Below are 16,925 nucleotides of genomic sequence, written 5' to 3' on the forward strand. Positions count from 1 at the left end.
TCCCAGTCCAGTGCAAAATACTCACAGGAGGACCAGGAAGACCGGGGGTACCAGGAAACCCTCTGTGACCCTTTATGCCATTGCTGCCTCGTTCACCAGGTTCACCTTTATCACCACGAGGACCTTGAGGACCCTGTAACAGTAGATTTGCAATACAAGGAAGATAGGAGATAAGAACATTGCCCATGTGACAGGAAATAGTGAATGGATGACATCACAAATACTTTGGATATGACTTACAGCAGGACCACGAGCACCAGCAGGACCCGTAGAGCCAGGAGGGCCAGGTGGACCCTGTGACAAGGTAAGAATGAGAAGGCATGGATCACTTGGAGCTGCCTAGCCCACCTCTTCATTTCCACATGAGCTGTGTGTTCACAGCCAGCAGGTGTTGGGAAACAAGGGGAAGCTCCACACACACTGCAGTCAGCAAGGATCCTGGCCAGGCCATTTCTGTGCCAATGTCCATCTTTCTCAGCTGCCTGTAGGCACTGGTCTGTACGCAGGCACTACAGCCCTTCTTCCCCCTCTCGGTGAAGTGCCCAGCGCTCGCTGTGCCGGTGTCAGCACTCTTGAGGAATAACTTGAGGGCTTCCAAAGTTACTCCCTTAGTTTAAGTAAATAACACATTGCTTGTGCTGTGTGAGCACCAGATGGGATGGAAAATTAGGACGGGGCCTGATGGGATGATGTGCTTTTTGGCATTCTACAGAGTACGTGAATTTTGAGCTTGATTTCTTTAAGTTGTCAGAACATAAACTCTGAGATGTCTTTCCCCTGGATATTCTTATGGAACAGGTCCTTGATGTCAAGAAACTCTGACAGTAAAAAATGTGTGACTCATCAGAACTTCCTCTCTATTCCTGTATGAAATGAACTTTGCAAAGGAAGGGTATTGTAAGTAAGCAGTAACCTATTTACTTTGGTCTTACCTGATATCCTCTTTCACCAGCTTTTCCAGGTGCACCAGCATTACCTGCAGGTCCAGGGTGGCCAGGGGGTCCTGGAGGGCCAGGAGAACCACTTTCACCACGGTCACCCTGCAGACAGTAAGCGGTAATAAACATCACGTTTTATAGAACTCAATACAAGGAGTATATTCAGTGGAGCATAGGAGGTTCAAGAAACAAATTACATAGCATATATTATATACATTAGATACACTGCCACATAGATCATGTCTCATTTACTGGGTAGTCTAAGGATATTGGTGATTTCTTACTTTGCCTCCTGGGGATCCGTCACGTCCAGGCAAGCCGTCGGAGCCAGGGTTACCCTGCAAAACAGAGTGGCACAGTTTGTTCATAAACTGCATGACCAGCTTGTTTCCCACTAACACTCATCAAAGAAAGAGTTTCCAAGAAGAAAGAGTTCCTGGAGGTAGAGTGGCTCCTAAAAGACCTGTAAGATCTGCTATATTTTGTAGGCAGTCTCCTGTTCCAAGCGAGACAGATGATGTCCCCAGGCAGCGAAGGGGATGACAGGGACAGGAGGATTCTGCCCTTACAGGAGGGCAGAATCTGCCCAGGCCCCTGGGCACCAGGCTCTCGAGGGAGGCCTTGTGAGCCTAAAAGCAGATTTGCTCCCGGAGTCTCCCGTTGGTAACTCACAAGCCAGCAGGGAAATCCCATCCACTCACATCTCTGCCAGGCTCTCCAGGTAAGCCTCTCTGTCCAATAGGGCCTTGGGGACCAGGAGCACCGCGTTCTCCTGGGACACCATTGGTGCCTGGTTTGCCATCTTCACCCTGAACAGAAAGGGAAAGGATTATATTGCAGATAATACTCTGAGGAGAGACCAGCGTATTTTGCATGTTATTAACTACGAAGGGTTTTGAAGGAGACCTAATGAAGTGATGGACCAATGTGGCCTTGCTGGTTGTGAATACACAAAATAAGAGGTAAAAACTTGGCCAAACTGGTTTCCTTTTATTGCTGCTAATATTCATGCAAGGTCATCAAATGTTCCTCTTTAATTTACAACTAAGAAATAATAAACAGGTATGTCTCTTCTTATGTGCCCAAAAACCTGTGGCCAAAGCAGCTAACCAAAAAATGCTGGTCTATCACTGTGTTAGTGATAAAACAGAAATCAAGCTTCACCTCACCTTTTCTGAAGGGGAAGTGAGGGTACTTTTCTGTTCGGGTCATTATATTTAAGCAAGAAACATTTTGAGAATTAAGCAAGGGTAAAACAACTGGTGGTAGGTGAGACTATGACTTAGACCTTGTACCTGGGAGAGGTTACAGCCTCCCACTCATGACCCTCCCAAAGTGCGTGAAGTGGGGAATATATTCCTAATATATATAAAATATATATAATATAATCTGAAAGACAACCTTGCACCCCACAGCAGCCTGTAAGCTTTAAATGTGTGGTGAAAGCATGTATTTATGCACGTTAGCACAAATGGCTGTAAATTCTCTCATCTCTGGACTAAAAAGCATTAAACCCCGCAACGACCCCAATACATTCATTGCATTTTGTGTCTCTCAGCTATTTTCAGCACATTTTTTCATCTCTGGGCTGTTTTTATCAGCTGGCTCAGGGCTGGGGTTGAGGTTGCGGCTGCGGCGCAGGGCTCTCACCTTGGCCCCTGCCACGCCGGGTGGGCCGCTGGGGCCGCGCAAGCCCGGCAGACCCGTGTTCCCCCGGCCGCCGACGATGCCTTGAGGACCCGGCTCACCTGGTGCCCCCTGTTTGAGAAAAGGTTACTTCGGTCAGTGGGAGCATCCTTAACATTCCATAGGCGGCTGCTGGTTCTGGACAGACATAACCCCTGTCCCCTGGTGGGACGGTCCCTGGCTGACGGGACACTCACCCTTTCTCCTCGTGCTCCTGGTGGCCCTTTTTCTCCTGGTGCGCCGGGCTCACCTCTGATTCCAGCAGGTCCTGGACCTCCAGGAGCGCCAGAGCTACCGGGGGGTCCGGGAGGCCCATCCTTGCCTGCAGGCCCTGCGTTACCAGGGGGACCTGGACTGCCCTAAAAAAAGAGTTTTAAGAAGGAAAGTGTGAGCTGCACACATGTACTGGCATTGGTCTCATGAAAGCTAGCCAGTCATTGCCTGAAGGCAGATTTAGGGTCCAGCCCCGTGCACCCAAATCTGATCTAGTGTTTTAAGAGAATCCTTTCATGTATCACTTTCACAACTGGTATTTTTTATCCCTGCTGTCTGGACATACACCTGCACGTTTTGGATGCCCAGTGCCTGTAATGCATCCAATATGGGGTACACATTCCTTACTCATGGCTCTACCACAGAAATTGGAAATAGGAGCAGGCCTTCTGCTTTCTTGAATCACTCCTGCCATATGCCTTTAATACGGTGTCTTGGACATGTGCAGAATGAAATGCCTTTCATTACAATCTTAGCTGAGCCAAAGGATGGAAACAATTGCATTGGCTTTAATGGTACCTTAATTAAAATCCTACCCTCCATTTCGCACCATAAAGAGGCTAAACTCATTTTTGCAGATTTTTTTTTCTAAAGTACAACCATCACGCTCAGAATGTTTTTGCATAATATATTTTAATATATTATTATATGTCTAAATGTATCCACAAAGTAGACTAAAAGAAAAGGGGGGATAAACCAACTTACATTGTTCCCAGGGGGACCAGGCAGACCACGAGCACCAGGGAAACCAGCAGCACCCTAGAGGAGAGCAATACTTTTAGTTCTCATGTTCTGAAGACTGGAAAAACAGGAAAAACTTGATTTTTACACACCTGCTGAGTTTAAATTATAGCCATGTTTTGTTTGAAACCTGAATTAAATGTCCTGAAACAGAACAAAATCACCTTTTTTTTTTTTTTTTATTTTTTTTATTTTTTTTTTTTTTTTTTTTTTTTTTTCTTTTTCCCTCTAAGATGGCAAGTAAATACAGAAATACAGTAACTGTTGAGATAAGCCATTGTAGAACTTTGGGTCATTGTGTCAAAAGCTATTTTGTCACTTTAGTTATATTAAAATAAATGCAAGCCAGATCACTAAAGACTTCAACTTTAACTACTCTTTCTAGAACACTTTAATTATTCTTGAACTGCCAATACTGAAGTCATTGAAGTTCTTATTTTTCATTTACATCGCATTTGTTGTAATAAGTAGGGGCATTTAGCAGTGACTAAATTTAAGAGATACTCACAGGCCCGCCAGGGGATCCGCGATCTCCTTTTATTCCTTGGGGACCAGGTGGACCCTACATGGAAGGAAGTAGAAAAAACAAATGATTTGATAAAGATTAAAATCACAGGAGATGTCAGTAATTTTCAGGCAGTTCATCTCCTTGCACTTGGGCCCTGAGGCTGAGGGAGGGCTGAAGAAACCTCTCTGCAGCATTGAGGAACAGCAAACACTTACTGGGGCACCAGGGCCGCCCTGTGGACCCGCTGCTCCAGGGGGTCCGGCCTCTCCTCTTGCACCAGGGGGGCCTCTTTCTCCTTTCCCACCAGGCTCCCCATTTTGACCCTGTAGAAAAAAAAAATATTGTTATATTAGCACTCAAAAAAGCAGATGATACTGTGACAAGAAACTTATCCAAGTACTCTTCTGAGGGGAATTTAAATATTGAATTAAGAGTGAATGCAGTCGAATTCTACTGCCCTACCAGGGCAGGAGGGAAAGGACAAAGCCATGTTGCCTTATGTGTGCTTGAGTAGGAAGAGTAGTGCAGACACTTACTGGGGCTCCAGGGAAGCCAGCAGGCCCAGGAAGACCTTGTTCTCCTCGTTCACCCTGTGGAAAACCACATGTCAGCAATGGAAGGTGTTAGAAAGAGAAATTTCACTTTAGAAGTTAGAGAATATTGCTATTAAGGCTGCTGAAGTTACGCTGTCTCACCAGCCTTTGGAGGAAAAACCCCAAACATCTGATCCAAGCCAACTGTTGCTCCAAAGTGCTAAACACAACTGTTCAGGAATTATCTGATAATTATCTAAAATTTGGTAAACTTAACTCAGGTACACGTGTATAAACCCTGAGCACAATCCACGGTGTTCAACTGAGATCCCAAAGTGTTAAATATAAAGAAAATAGATACAAGGATGAGTATTTTAAAAAGTTTACTTTTTAAATCAAGCTGGACATGACTGTTGCTCACACTCTTGCCTTGCCCTGTCACTGCAGCCCTCTGACCCCTTGGAAGTGTTTAAAGCCCTGATTTTCAGAAGCCTTTAGCACTTTTAAATCCCGAGAGTAAACAGAAGCTGGGTGTGCTTAGTTCATTTACAGCCCAAGCCAGGTGAATTGCTGGTAGGTTTGGCGCAGCACTGATGTCTACAGCAGGCGAGGGGAGCCATGCTGAGGTTCTACAGGAAGAAAAGGTGTGTCACTTACAGGACCTCCACGGGCACCCATCGGGCCAGGGGCACCTGCTGGGCCGGTCTCTCCCTGCAAGGAACAAGGATGGTCACGGGGTGTTTCTCTTCTTCCCCTGAGACAGCCACCCTTTGGGACTCTTTACAGTACAAACCCAATTATGAGGATTCTTTACCTTATCTCCAGGTGGGCCGGCAGGACCAGGAGGACCGATGGGACCTACGTTGCCCTAAGCAATTGGAAAATTAGAAAATTATATCTTTTGTATCAAAGTATGACAATGTTAACTTCTCTGTTTTGGTTTGCTTTTGTGTTTCTGTTTCGGTGTAAACAGATTGCCAAAGATGCTTGAATGAAGCAAGTGTGCAGTGCCAAAGTGCATTTGCCCACCAGGTTTTGGAGTGATGCTCTCAAATCACACCATTTTGCAGTGTGAGAGATCTCCAGCTGAGATCCTTTTTTCCCCAAACCTAATCCCAAACCACCTGAAATTAATAGGACTCTTTCCATGGTATACAATAAAAGGGGCTTGTTGTCCTAATTTTCAGATAGATAATTGATTATTCAGCACATATTCAGCATCTCCTGACTAGCTCCCTGACTTATTTCTTAAAAATTTAATGTGTACCTTATGGTCTGAAATAAGTTTTTTCTATTTCCTCCAACTCAACCAAGCTGCATTTGTGTATTTGTCATCCCTCATTACTTTCATGTCTATACTGCCTGCAGATAGCGATTTGATAGATGTATATATTTCAAGTGTCTATTTTATGTGTATTTGCTATATAGATGTATAAATATATCATATTTAGCAGCCTGTAGGAGTATTCTGCATGACAATATTTACTATTGATGTCTTTTTGTGATTCATTGTGACACAAGTCAGATAGATTTTCGCGTGATTTCTTTCCCTGTAAAACATTATGCCAGTCAACTACAATCTTTCTCCAAAAAAATTCCATTACATTTACCCAAGGAATGATAATCACAAAAACTAGTATTAGGGCTAATTTAGTTTACAAACCCAGTTTGGCACTGCTGGAATGAAACACAATGAGATTACAACTTCAGCTGTCCTAGATAATATTATTCACTGGAAGGTTACTTGCGTTCCACGAGCTGCCTGTGTAAAGCTGATGTATAAATTGTTGGATGTTTAAAGACTCACTCTCTCTCCTCTTGCACCAGGAAGGCCATCAGCACCTTTACCACCAGGTTCTCCCTAGGAAGTTTAAGACATAAAAACCATGAGCAAAAGGGAAGCTTGAGATGAGCCTAAATGGGGGGAAGGATCTCATACTGAGGGTCGCTCAAGAGCCAGGTTTCCTTAATGAAACTGGGGTTGATATTTAGCCCATTATTCAGCATCAGATGCTACATTCTTTGATAAGGAAAAAAACCCAAAAGTGATTCAAAATGAAGTCTAGGCCAAATTGTCTTCCCATGGTATGAACTATTCTTATCACTAATTAGATTCATTAGAATGGTTTTGGTGTACCCGTCCCCCAAGAGATCCAGTGCAGCAAAATATCTGGCATGTATTAAACTAAGGGAAAAACCCCCATGTTTTTCAACACCTAGGACCCACATCCCATTGCTAAATCAATAGTACTGCTACACAGTTTGCACCTCTGAAATCGGGCCAAAGAGAAGATGTGGACTAACCCGGTGCCTTGTGGGACACAACATTGAATTAGCATAAAATCAAAAGTGTGTGTGTGTTACCCTCTCCCCTTTTGGTCCAGGGCTTCCAGAAGCTCCTCTTTCTCCTGGCATTCCCTGTAAGCCAGGCAGTCCTGTGCCTCCAGGGGGACCAGGTGGGCCAGGAGGACCCTAAGGAGTAACAAAAAATAATTAGAAAAAACAAAATTAACCCAAATGGTAGCAGAATAGCAGAAAAGGAAGAAATTCTGTGGGTACCTTGGCACCTTCTGTGCCAGCAGGGCCTGGTCCACCTCTTGTTCCAGGAGGTCCTGGAGGACCTTGAGCACCACGTTCTCCTGGGATACCATTTTCACCCTGTGATAAAAAAACCAAAACAAACATGTTATTCTTTGTTTTCAGGCTCATATTTTGTTAATTTGTTTATGTTATTACAAAATATGCTTTATTATTTACCTTAGGGCCTGGGAATCCAGGTCCTCCAATATCACCTTTTGGCCCCTGGTTAGGAGAAAATAAATGTAAGTTATCCATGAACTTAGTACATCTGCATTGTGGTTGGCATCCTGTTTCTCTCCCCTATTATTCCCCAAACAGAGAGCTGAGAGCTGTCTGAGTTTGGAAATATAATTTGAGAAGAACTTCTCATTAATTTTTTGTTACTTAAAAAAGAAGGAATTACTACTTACTGGATCTCCAGGCTTCCCATTCTCTCCAGCTGGTCCAGGTCCACCAGGCAACCCCTATATGAGGAAACAGTATTATCCATGTTACACAGATAAGTTATGCATTTTCCATCTTCAGATTTTTGGCTTTGACACAAAGATGTGTGGCCAGCTCATTCCAGTCCTTCAGAAAGAAGATGCCAGTTTGATAGCTACAGGGTTTAGGTGGCACAACCTCAGCTAACCACCTGGTTTGCAATGATCTGTGATGCAGTAACTTTCGTCAAGTGGTTGATATGTTATGTTCTATTCTATTCAATATATGATGTCTGGCACTTCAATGTAAATGTTCAGATGCCTTTTTTATTTTTTATTTTTTTTTTTTAAATTTTGTGTGTTTGTGTTAGTCTGTTAAAAAGAATAAAATAAACACACAGCACCTGGAGGCCAGGTGGGCCTGCTGCTCCTGGTTCTCCTCTCTCCCCAGAAGCACCCTAGAATCAAACAAATAAGGAAGAAAATCCATGAACTTGCCCGAGAATATTTCAACATACAAACACCTCCTCACCACCTCTAATCTGCATCTCCTTATTTGTGACCTGATGATGACATTGCACAAGCTCAAAAACGAACGTATGTTGGTGTTGTGGTATTTGCTCCTTTTGCTCCAGCTCTTAGATGTGATTCAGCAGATGCCTTTTAACTTGATGGGAGCTTGAAATGCCGTAAACATTAAAGGGAGCAACAATACACTTCTGCTTGAAAAGACCAAGAGCTCTAAATTGACTTTTCATTTCAATCTACACCAGGAATACCTGACTCAAGTTCCTCTCATCACAGTTTTGAATATTCGTTTGTTAAAAAAATGGCAAAGAAGAGCTCTTTTATTTCTGTTCATGAAAGGAGATTTCTTTATATCATTAAAAATATTTTTTTTCTGCTAAATTCCCAGTGTCTATCTGTAGCTGCCAGACCCGTGATCATTGCCTCGGATGGGCCCACCACACTTACAGGGGGTCCCGGAGGGCCAGGAAGGCCAACATCACCATTCTTCCCAGGAGGACCCTATTCAAAGACAAAATGACAAAATTAGGCTTTAGTTAGAGTGATACCATTTTTGTAAGACTCGTCAAGTTATTATTAATATAGTGTCATCATTAAAACGAAATATTAGCAAAACTTACAGTTGATCCAGGTGGTCCTCCAGGGCCTCTTTCTCCATTCTTGCCTGGTGCCCCCTTACAGAAAAGAAAGACTACATTTGAAATACTGGCTTCTGGTCAGTGGACAGGCATCTAAAGCAGCAGCGTGAGATAGCCCCACTATGGAGAAATTTAGTTCAACGTTTGACTCACCAAGCATCAGCACAGAAAAGGAGAAATCCCACTCACCTCATTGCCCTTAGGACCAGGGAAACCCATCACACCTGGCTGGCCACGTGGGCCTGGAGGGCCAGGTGGGCCAGAGCGTCCAGATTCACCCTGACTGCCCTGGGATAAGAGGAGAAAAAAAAAAAAAAAATAGGAAGACATGGCATCTGTGAGGTGAAATAAAGCAACTCCCAGGACTCATTAAACGATGAGTCCAGGGGAGACACTGTTCAAAACTCATTATGTGTTTTGTATTGCAGCTCGTGCCCCATCTGCTCTGAATTTTACACAGTATGACGTGACAGGGGTTGCAGGCTGCTGTTACAATGATACAGCATAAAAAGTGCTCTGGTAGTTAGTGCAAAGAGAGAGGAGACAATTAATCAGGCTGTGATAACAACTTGCCATGTGGATACTGTGGGATGAGGGTAGGATTGGGTCAGCAGGAGGACAAAGGTAAAATATTTGCACAATGTACATACGGGAGGGCCAGGTTTCCCATCGCTTCCAGGGCTTCCTGGAATTCCGGGCAAGCCCTGCAAATTGAAGAAAAAAAGAGAGCCTTATACTTCAGTTTAAGATTTACATTATTAAGTTTCAATTCATAAATATAAGTACAAATATAAGTATAAATATAAATATAACTACTTGTTTGTTATCATCCTCTTTAATAAAGATTTAAAGTCTTCCCTCATCCCATGAAGGGGGAAAATTGGAGAAAGCAAAAAAATTCTGTCATTGGGCTTTATTGTTTTTTCCGAGAGTTATATATAAACAAGACACCAGACATTAATCAACTAGCACAGCAATTTTCTTTCATTATGTGGGAAAAACCCCCTATATTTAGATGGGAAAAAAAAGAATGAAATAATTCTAACTACACACCTCTACCTGAAAGCAACACAATGTGCAACACTTTTTCATTAACTTGCTCAAATTTCTAAATATTGTTTTTGTTGTATTTCAAATAGTTCATTTTCATTGCCAATAAAATCTTGTTTAGCTCCCAGAGGTCTGCAGTTGGGCTTTTGAATGTCAATATATTTGTTGTTAGGAGTTGCTAGTTCTTAGTACAGCTCCCAGAACGCTGCTCCATGTACACTTAGTCGTTGTCACATTCTGTCAATATTACACAACAGGCCATCACTGAAACCTTACTGATATGTCCTGTAAAAAACTGACCAACAGCTTATTTGCTTTAATTACAAATAAGCCAAAAATATAATACTTACGTATATTGAAATATTTAAATTAATTGCCTAATTTAATTATTTATGTATAATTTAATTGTTTAAGTCTATTTTTATAATAATAAACATACTTAACCCACCCACTCCCCCCACCCCCCAAATACCTAATGTTAGAATTTGCTGAAATCTAAAGAGCTAATGCAGATCGTCCAGTGCTAACTCATATTAAAGGCATCTCCCATGGCAGGGCCTGGCATGCTCTGGGAGCCTCCCCAAAGCCTCCTGACTCCGACATGGCAGCGTCCTGGGAATGCCCTGTGACTCTGCACTCATCCCACCATGGATGGATGCTACTATTGCCTGAAGGAATGCAGAAATTATTTCTAGTTGGACTCATCTATTGTATCTGCTCAGATGAGTCATCTCTAACAGAGTTTATCCCATTTTCTTGGAGATGTCCTGTCTTACTCTCATTCCAGGGAGACCTGGGCCTCCGTCTTGTCCACGTTCTCCTGCAGGTCCGCTGGGGCCAGGGGGGCCTGGGCTGCCACGCTCACCTGCAGGACCCTGGAAACATGTGGAGATTCACAGCAAGGGAATCAGCAACATAATGGCATTGTCCATCCAAATTCACATGGATTCTCCAAAAGTTTGGAGGACTTTTTTTGGAGGAAGATTTATACCTTTTCACCTGGAAGTCCATTGCTGCCGGGTAAGCCACGGAAGCCAGGGGAGCCCTGCAGATAAAAGAACATACTATGGATCACAGGCAGTATGACACAGGTAATAGCGACTGGGTTTTCTGCTAAACTATTTACCATTAGACTTATCATTATGAAAATTATTGGGAAAATAAAAATATGAAAGTAGCACTTCACTGTAGTAAGAAGGACTGCAGACTGTTTTGTCTTTGATTGTTCCTGTTGAAGTTATAGCCTGTCCTCCTTTATTTTTAGCTGGCCCTGCATCATTATTTGTGAGTTTTCCAAAGTATTATAAAAAACAAAAAATCACATTCAGTATTGAACAATTATTTTCCTCCAATTCAATGCTGAGAAGAGCTCTGTTCTATTGTTTTAATATTTATATTTACTATTATATTTATAAAAGAAATTTGAATTGTAAATTTTATTTTGCAGCCCCATTTATATGTTTAGCATGACTAATGAGTTCATTTTTAGTTACCTCATAGCTTCAGCAAGCACTGCAATTAATTATTAAGTTAGGACGTACAAATAGATCAGCACAATTTCCTTTGTTTCTGATGGGAACAGAAATCTAAAAATTGTAACGATGGTGCTATTTATTTTGTTGAATAAAACAATTTGTGGATTCCTCTGTGAGAGTTATTAAATTTTTCAAAAATTATTTAATATTCTTGTGAAAAAAAACTGTTTGCAGTTGAAATACTTTAACATAGAAGACATCCTGACAGTCTTGCTTATTGATATTGAATATGTATTAACAACAGAAATGTTGACATAAAGACATATCTTGAATGTAGACAAATTTACATTAATTTGACTTTCTAGAGCAGAAATTATTTTGATTGTTTATTTTTGTTAACTGAGAAGTAATCTTGAAATTTTCATTATTTGTTCCCCTTGTAGTTCTCATAGTTTATGATTTCTTCTCAGCAAAAATCTTTCAGTAAAACTTCCAGATATACAAGATCACTGATTCTTCTGTATCAAAAAGTGAAAGAAATTGATTTATTTCCAGCTGAGATAGACCCAAGAGCTGCAATTCAGAGGAGAAACTAGATAAAAATTCTCCCCAGTTTTGCAACCCAGTTTCGCATCTGGAGTTTGCTGAGAAGATATATGGAGCCAAATTCCTCCGGAAGTGTTTTGAACTTCAGAATTTTCTGTCTCTGTCTTAGCTCAAAAGGTCATGTACCACAACTCACCCTTTCTCCAGGGGTACCAGGTACTCCATTCTGCCCGGGTTCACCGTTTGCACCTCTTTTCCCTTCCTCACCAGGAGGCCCAGGAGCACCTGGGGTGCCGTTTTCACCCTGGCAGCAACAGAAACCAAGCCCATCAGTGAATCAGAAGTCTCCAAATATCCAAACAGGTTTTGTACGGGGAATGATTCAGGGTTCAGACTTCCTTGAAAGAAGTCTCTGGACACGTTTTGAAATCACTTACACGCTCGCCTTTTGGGCCTGGATCTCCTTTTGCACCATCTTTACCAGGGTCTCCCTAAAGAGTAGAAAAACCCATTAAAATTATGGGTTGCAAGTGGGCATCATTGTACAGTTACTAGACTTACTGAAATACTAGGAAGTGGACATGGTATTTCAAATTATTTGATCCTTTTTTTAAATTTAACATTCTGCAAAGGAATCAGCATGTGAAGGCTGAACCTTCAGCATGTGAAGTTCAGCATGTAAAGGCTGAACCTTTAAGTGGAAGTTATGGGACTCCTTAAAAATCCAGTAAAGGAGAGAAGTGATACAATCTTAAATACCATTGAGCTATTCCTGAGCTATTTCAGACACCATTGAGACTTGTTTAAAACCCCTGAATATTTCCTCTGACAAAGAGCTACATGTGGTATAAGGCTGTAAGAAAAGGGCTTCCTGACCATGTACAACTCATGGAGTTTAGTGGACTGTGGACTCAGCTCCTGGGAATTAAAACAGGAGAAAATAGGATTGCAAAACAGCGGATTTTGTCTGATGTAGCCAATTTACATAAGCAGTGTCTTTTTTGTATCTGAATTGGTAGATAATTTAGGGAAGCAATTAAGTATTATTACCGTATTTATGTATAATCTTTATATTTAGCAATACCTATATTCATGAAACAAAGTATGTTATATATTTATAAAAATAACTGCCTGTTTTCATTATTAAATAATTTATTAGACCATTTCAAGTGAATAGAAGATCAATGGGTTTTTTTTTTACTGGTATCTGGTGGAAGGCTTACTTCCACCATATTTGTTTGTACAACCACTGTAAATACCATTAGTTGCTCACCGGACTGCCTTTCGCCCCAGGGTTTCCACTTGCACCTGGAGGACCTGGAAGACCACGACCTCCTGGCAGACCAGGAGCACCGGGAATACCAGAAGGTCCCTGCAGAGAGAGAACAACAGACAGAGATGAAGAGAGAACGGCATTGATGGAACTCTACCCAGTCCGAACAGTGACCTTCACCAACACAGCACAGCAATGGCAGAGATGTGAAAAGTACCCACCATTTCACCCTTGTTGCCAGGGCTTCCAGCTCTTCCAGGAGGGCCCTGGAAAAAGAAATTTCTGAGTAACCAATGCTGTTAATCCAGGACCAGAGCAAAGGACTCTTAGGGCTCTGTGAAGAGCGAGTGACACAGCACCTCTCAGGTCCCAAGTGTTATTGATATACCTGAGGCCCAGGTGGCCCAGCATGACCCTGAGGACCAGGTTCTCCTCTCTCTCCAGGACTACCACTAGTGCCAGCAGGACCAGGAGGACCAGCTTCACCCTATGGAAAAAACCAAAACAGTAGAAGGAGAAAATGAAGGCATTTTAGTCATCTCTAAGGCAATCAGCATTAAATCAATGGTTTCTACCACTTAGGGGTGTTTTGTTGTGGGCAGTCATGGAGATGATGAGGATTGGGTTTGTCTCATGCTGCATATAGCAGCACATCTGTTCTAGGCTTGCAAACAGTGTAAGAGCAGCCAGGAAAAGGAAGGCTCATAAAATAATGATGTAGAGTGACGTAAGCTGTGTAACAAGAGAAAGGACCAAATCCCATGTAGTCATGTGTCTTTAGTTGAATACCTTAAAACCTGGAGAACCTGGAAATCCTGCAGTTCCAGGGGGACCTGGGGGACCCTGAAAAGTGAAAAAAATACTATTAACGCAAAAGGTAAAAGCCATATGGAATTAATCTTACGTTTAAAAAGAGAGTCTGATTATGGGATTTTCCTCTGACTAAGGAAACACCTGGAAAACAGCAACTATAAATCACGCTGTAAAAGATGAAATTTGGCTAGTCCTAAAATATTACACCTACATATTAGTTACCCTGAGTTTTACGTGTTCAGCTGCATTTCTGTGTTTTAAATTTAAAAACATGACATCTATAATTAAGGAGATTGTTATAACAAACTTTCAAAATTTGTTCTAATTATAAAAAAAGAAGAAGAAAAGAAAACCAATACAGATGTTGCACACACAAATGGACCTGCTCAGGTTTCTAGGCAGATGGGAAAGAAAAGTGTTTGCCAACTCCACACAGCTAAATCATTTATTTGATAAGATCATTCAAAATTTGATTTTCATGGAGTGTAGAAAATCCATCCATCTATATGTTATCTGAGAACAATCTGGGTTTGGATTTTTGCATTTACTGATTTACAGTGTTAAAGCTCTCCTACTGCACTGTGTCCTTTAAGTATATTAACCAGCACAGTTACGAAATACAATGAAAAAAAATCCCCAGTCTTGAACAAGTGTACCCCAATTTCAGGTTTGCTGGCACTGCAGAACCTCAGCTAGAAGTAATTAGACTAAAGCAACACAAATACTGAAAGTCAAAGTTGCCTTACAGGTGGGCCCGCTGCTCCTGGAGATCCATCTTTGCCGTGGGCACCCTACAGAAAGAAGAGAGATATTGGGTACAGAGCACTACCCTGGGCACAGAGCCCACATCCTTTCATGGCCGTGACTCAGAGACCATATTTTTGGGTCTGTATTTTCCCACTTAGTTGACTAAAACCCAAGAATTCCTTAAATGAGAAATCCCAAAGCAATAGTTAACTAAGTATTTTGTGAAGAAATATCCAACAGTTTATGTGACTTGCACTGAGACAGGAAGATGTAAAAATCCATTCTTATTAAATTTCTTGAGGAAATAACAGCTACAAAGCATTGTCTGTGTGAATGAGTAAGATGGCAATAGATGTGTATTTCAAAGTAACTGTTACTTCTGATTCACACAGAAGACTGAGTTTCACTCCAAAAACCGGATGAACACTGATGTCTGGAACCCTGTTGCCTGTCTTGTAGCCATATTAGACCAGCGCCTCTGCTCAGGTCATGCAGTGTCTGCACAAACAAGGTGCTGGCTGTAAACTGCTTTGTTGATTGTGTTGAATGCTGTGAACTAAGAATTCCTTCAGAGCGAGGGATGTACCCTCTAACCTGTCAAAGGGGAATTTTATAATTTCCCACAAGTTACCTCTGAGACTGCATTTTTTCCCCCTCTCTCTGCTGTCCCCTGTCACTCTTTGGTTCCACTCCTCCTCCCTGCTCTTTGCCAAACCTGAGTTTATGCTGAAACGCCGAACTCTTCGTCAATGTGTAATCTATTCATTTTAAAAAGCAAAACTGGAAATAAGATAGTGAACATGTTGTGGGTTAGAAGAGTTACATCTTTAATTGGGGACTGAAAAGTTTTCCTGTGAGATTTTTACAAATGCTATATAGCTTTTTACTCCTTTGCATTACAACTGCTTTAAGGAAGTAGGGAATTCTCAACATACAGAATCCCAAGATGTGCTGCCTCTGGATAAGAGTGTCTGCAATTACTTACAGGGCCACCAGGATTCCCAGGTCTTCCTCTTTCTCCAGCTGGACCTCTTGGTCCCTAGAAAACATGTAAAAATGAATCTGTTAAATGGCTTCTACAATAAGATGTCTGAGCAAAGAGACATTGCTCTTATAACTCACTCTTCTCCACTTCATGTGGTGGAGTAATTAAAGTTGAAAGAATGAGAGACAACTCAGCTAACATTTAAAGATGCACATATTTACCGGTTGGCCCGGTGCTCCATTTACCCCAGGAAGACCAGTTTCACCCTGTTACGGAAAGAAAACAAAATGAATTTTGGTGAGGACATTTTTTGGTTTATTCAAGAGGAAGAGACATGGAGAAAAGCCCAATTTGTTATCCCTTTCTATGGGGTGCTGGGTGTCCTCAGCATGAACTGAGTTCTGAGAAGTTTAAACAAGTGTCAAATCAAAAATTAAACAGGAAATAAAAATCAGAAAGACTTTTAAAATACTATGCAAGAAAGTCAGATGACTGAGACATGTCCTTTGATTTTGGTATCTCATTGTTTATTATGGCTGGAAAATTGGGACATGATGTGGTTCAGAAAGTCTAATTCCTTTGGAATGATTTGTATTCGTTTCATGGAGATATTAAACGGGTTTCTTTAATGCTTATTGTATTTTTATAATTGTTTAAGATGCAAAGCACAGCTATACAACAAACTATGGAGGTCATTACCTACTAGAAAGATGACGCTCTAGATTTTTTACCTTTGGACCAGGAGCCCCACTGTCACCTTTGGCACCATCTTTTCCATCAAAACCCTGTGGGAAAGTAAAACCATATCTGTTAATTGTATTCCTCTTGCATTCTGCAAAACTTGATTCCTCTTGGCAAGATATTAAGCCCTCGAAAGGGGCATATTTTCAATAATGAATGCTATCAGCTGTTGGAACCCTTGTCGGCATTAGGGATGGAGCTCTACAACTGAGGTAACCAGAAAAAACTTGTTATGGAAGTTGAGATTACATTGTGCAGAAATTAACTTTAATTCCATGATTTGGTCTTGGAAACGACATCTGAAAGCTCACAACTGTGCAACACTGTAAATTCAAGGAGTAACAAACTCAGGTATAATAAATATACTCAATACTTACCCGTTGGCCTTTCATCCCAGGCATCCCAGGCATTCCAGGGCGTCCCTTGTGACCCTAAACACATAAACACA

The 16,925-nt window shown here is 41.7% G+C and overlaps 1 protein-coding gene across 1 annotated transcript in view; it reads right to left on the minus strand.

Moving 5' to 3' along the window:
• COL3A1 (collagen type III alpha 1 chain) overlaps window positions 1-16,925 on the minus strand; it is a 48,510-nt gene that overhangs the window by 5,090 nt on the left and 26,495 nt on the right. Inside the window, exons 10-45 of the mRNA XM_040069237.2 lie at window positions 16,855-16,908; window positions 16,468-16,521; window positions 15,958-16,002; window positions 15,737-15,790; window positions 14,751-14,795; window positions 13,981-14,034; window positions 13,580-13,678; window positions 13,413-13,457; window positions 13,192-13,290; window positions 12,356-12,409; window positions 12,115-12,222; window positions 10,889-10,942; window positions 10,674-10,772; window positions 9,498-9,551; window positions 9,037-9,135; window positions 8,830-8,883; window positions 8,657-8,710; window positions 8,086-8,139; window positions 7,670-7,723; window positions 7,437-7,481; window positions 7,239-7,337; window positions 7,044-7,151; window positions 6,487-6,540; window positions 5,494-5,547; window positions 5,337-5,390; window positions 4,683-4,736; window positions 4,362-4,469; window positions 4,147-4,200; window positions 3,603-3,656; window positions 2,822-2,983; window positions 2,589-2,696; window positions 1,640-1,747; window positions 1,223-1,276; window positions 933-1,040; window positions 241-294; window positions 26-133 (exon numbers count right to left, since the gene is read on the minus strand). Coding sequence (XP_039925171.1) covers window positions 26-133; window positions 241-294; window positions 933-1,040; window positions 1,223-1,276; window positions 1,640-1,747; window positions 2,589-2,696; window positions 2,822-2,983; window positions 3,603-3,656; window positions 4,147-4,200; window positions 4,362-4,469; window positions 4,683-4,736; window positions 5,337-5,390; window positions 5,494-5,547; window positions 6,487-6,540; window positions 7,044-7,151; window positions 7,239-7,337; window positions 7,437-7,481; window positions 7,670-7,723; window positions 8,086-8,139; window positions 8,657-8,710; window positions 8,830-8,883; window positions 9,037-9,135; window positions 9,498-9,551; window positions 10,674-10,772; window positions 10,889-10,942; window positions 12,115-12,222; window positions 12,356-12,409; window positions 13,192-13,290; window positions 13,413-13,457; window positions 13,580-13,678; window positions 13,981-14,034; window positions 14,751-14,795; window positions 15,737-15,790; window positions 15,958-16,002; window positions 16,468-16,521; window positions 16,855-16,908 — 2,619 coding nt within the window. The remainder of the gene's footprint in view (window positions 1-25; window positions 134-240; window positions 295-932; window positions 1,041-1,222; window positions 1,277-1,639; window positions 1,748-2,588; window positions 2,697-2,821; window positions 2,984-3,602; window positions 3,657-4,146; window positions 4,201-4,361; window positions 4,470-4,682; window positions 4,737-5,336; window positions 5,391-5,493; window positions 5,548-6,486; window positions 6,541-7,043; window positions 7,152-7,238; window positions 7,338-7,436; window positions 7,482-7,669; window positions 7,724-8,085; window positions 8,140-8,656; window positions 8,711-8,829; window positions 8,884-9,036; window positions 9,136-9,497; window positions 9,552-10,673; window positions 10,773-10,888; window positions 10,943-12,114; window positions 12,223-12,355; window positions 12,410-13,191; window positions 13,291-13,412; window positions 13,458-13,579; window positions 13,679-13,980; window positions 14,035-14,750; window positions 14,796-15,736; window positions 15,791-15,957; window positions 16,003-16,467; window positions 16,522-16,854; window positions 16,909-16,925) is intronic.

The sequence above is a fragment of the Hirundo rustica genome, chromosome 7 (assembly GCF_015227805.2).
Source record: "Hirundo rustica isolate bHirRus1 chromosome 7, bHirRus1.pri.v3, whole genome shotgun sequence".
NCBI lineage: Eukaryota > Metazoa > Chordata > Aves > Passeriformes > Hirundinidae > Hirundo > Hirundo rustica.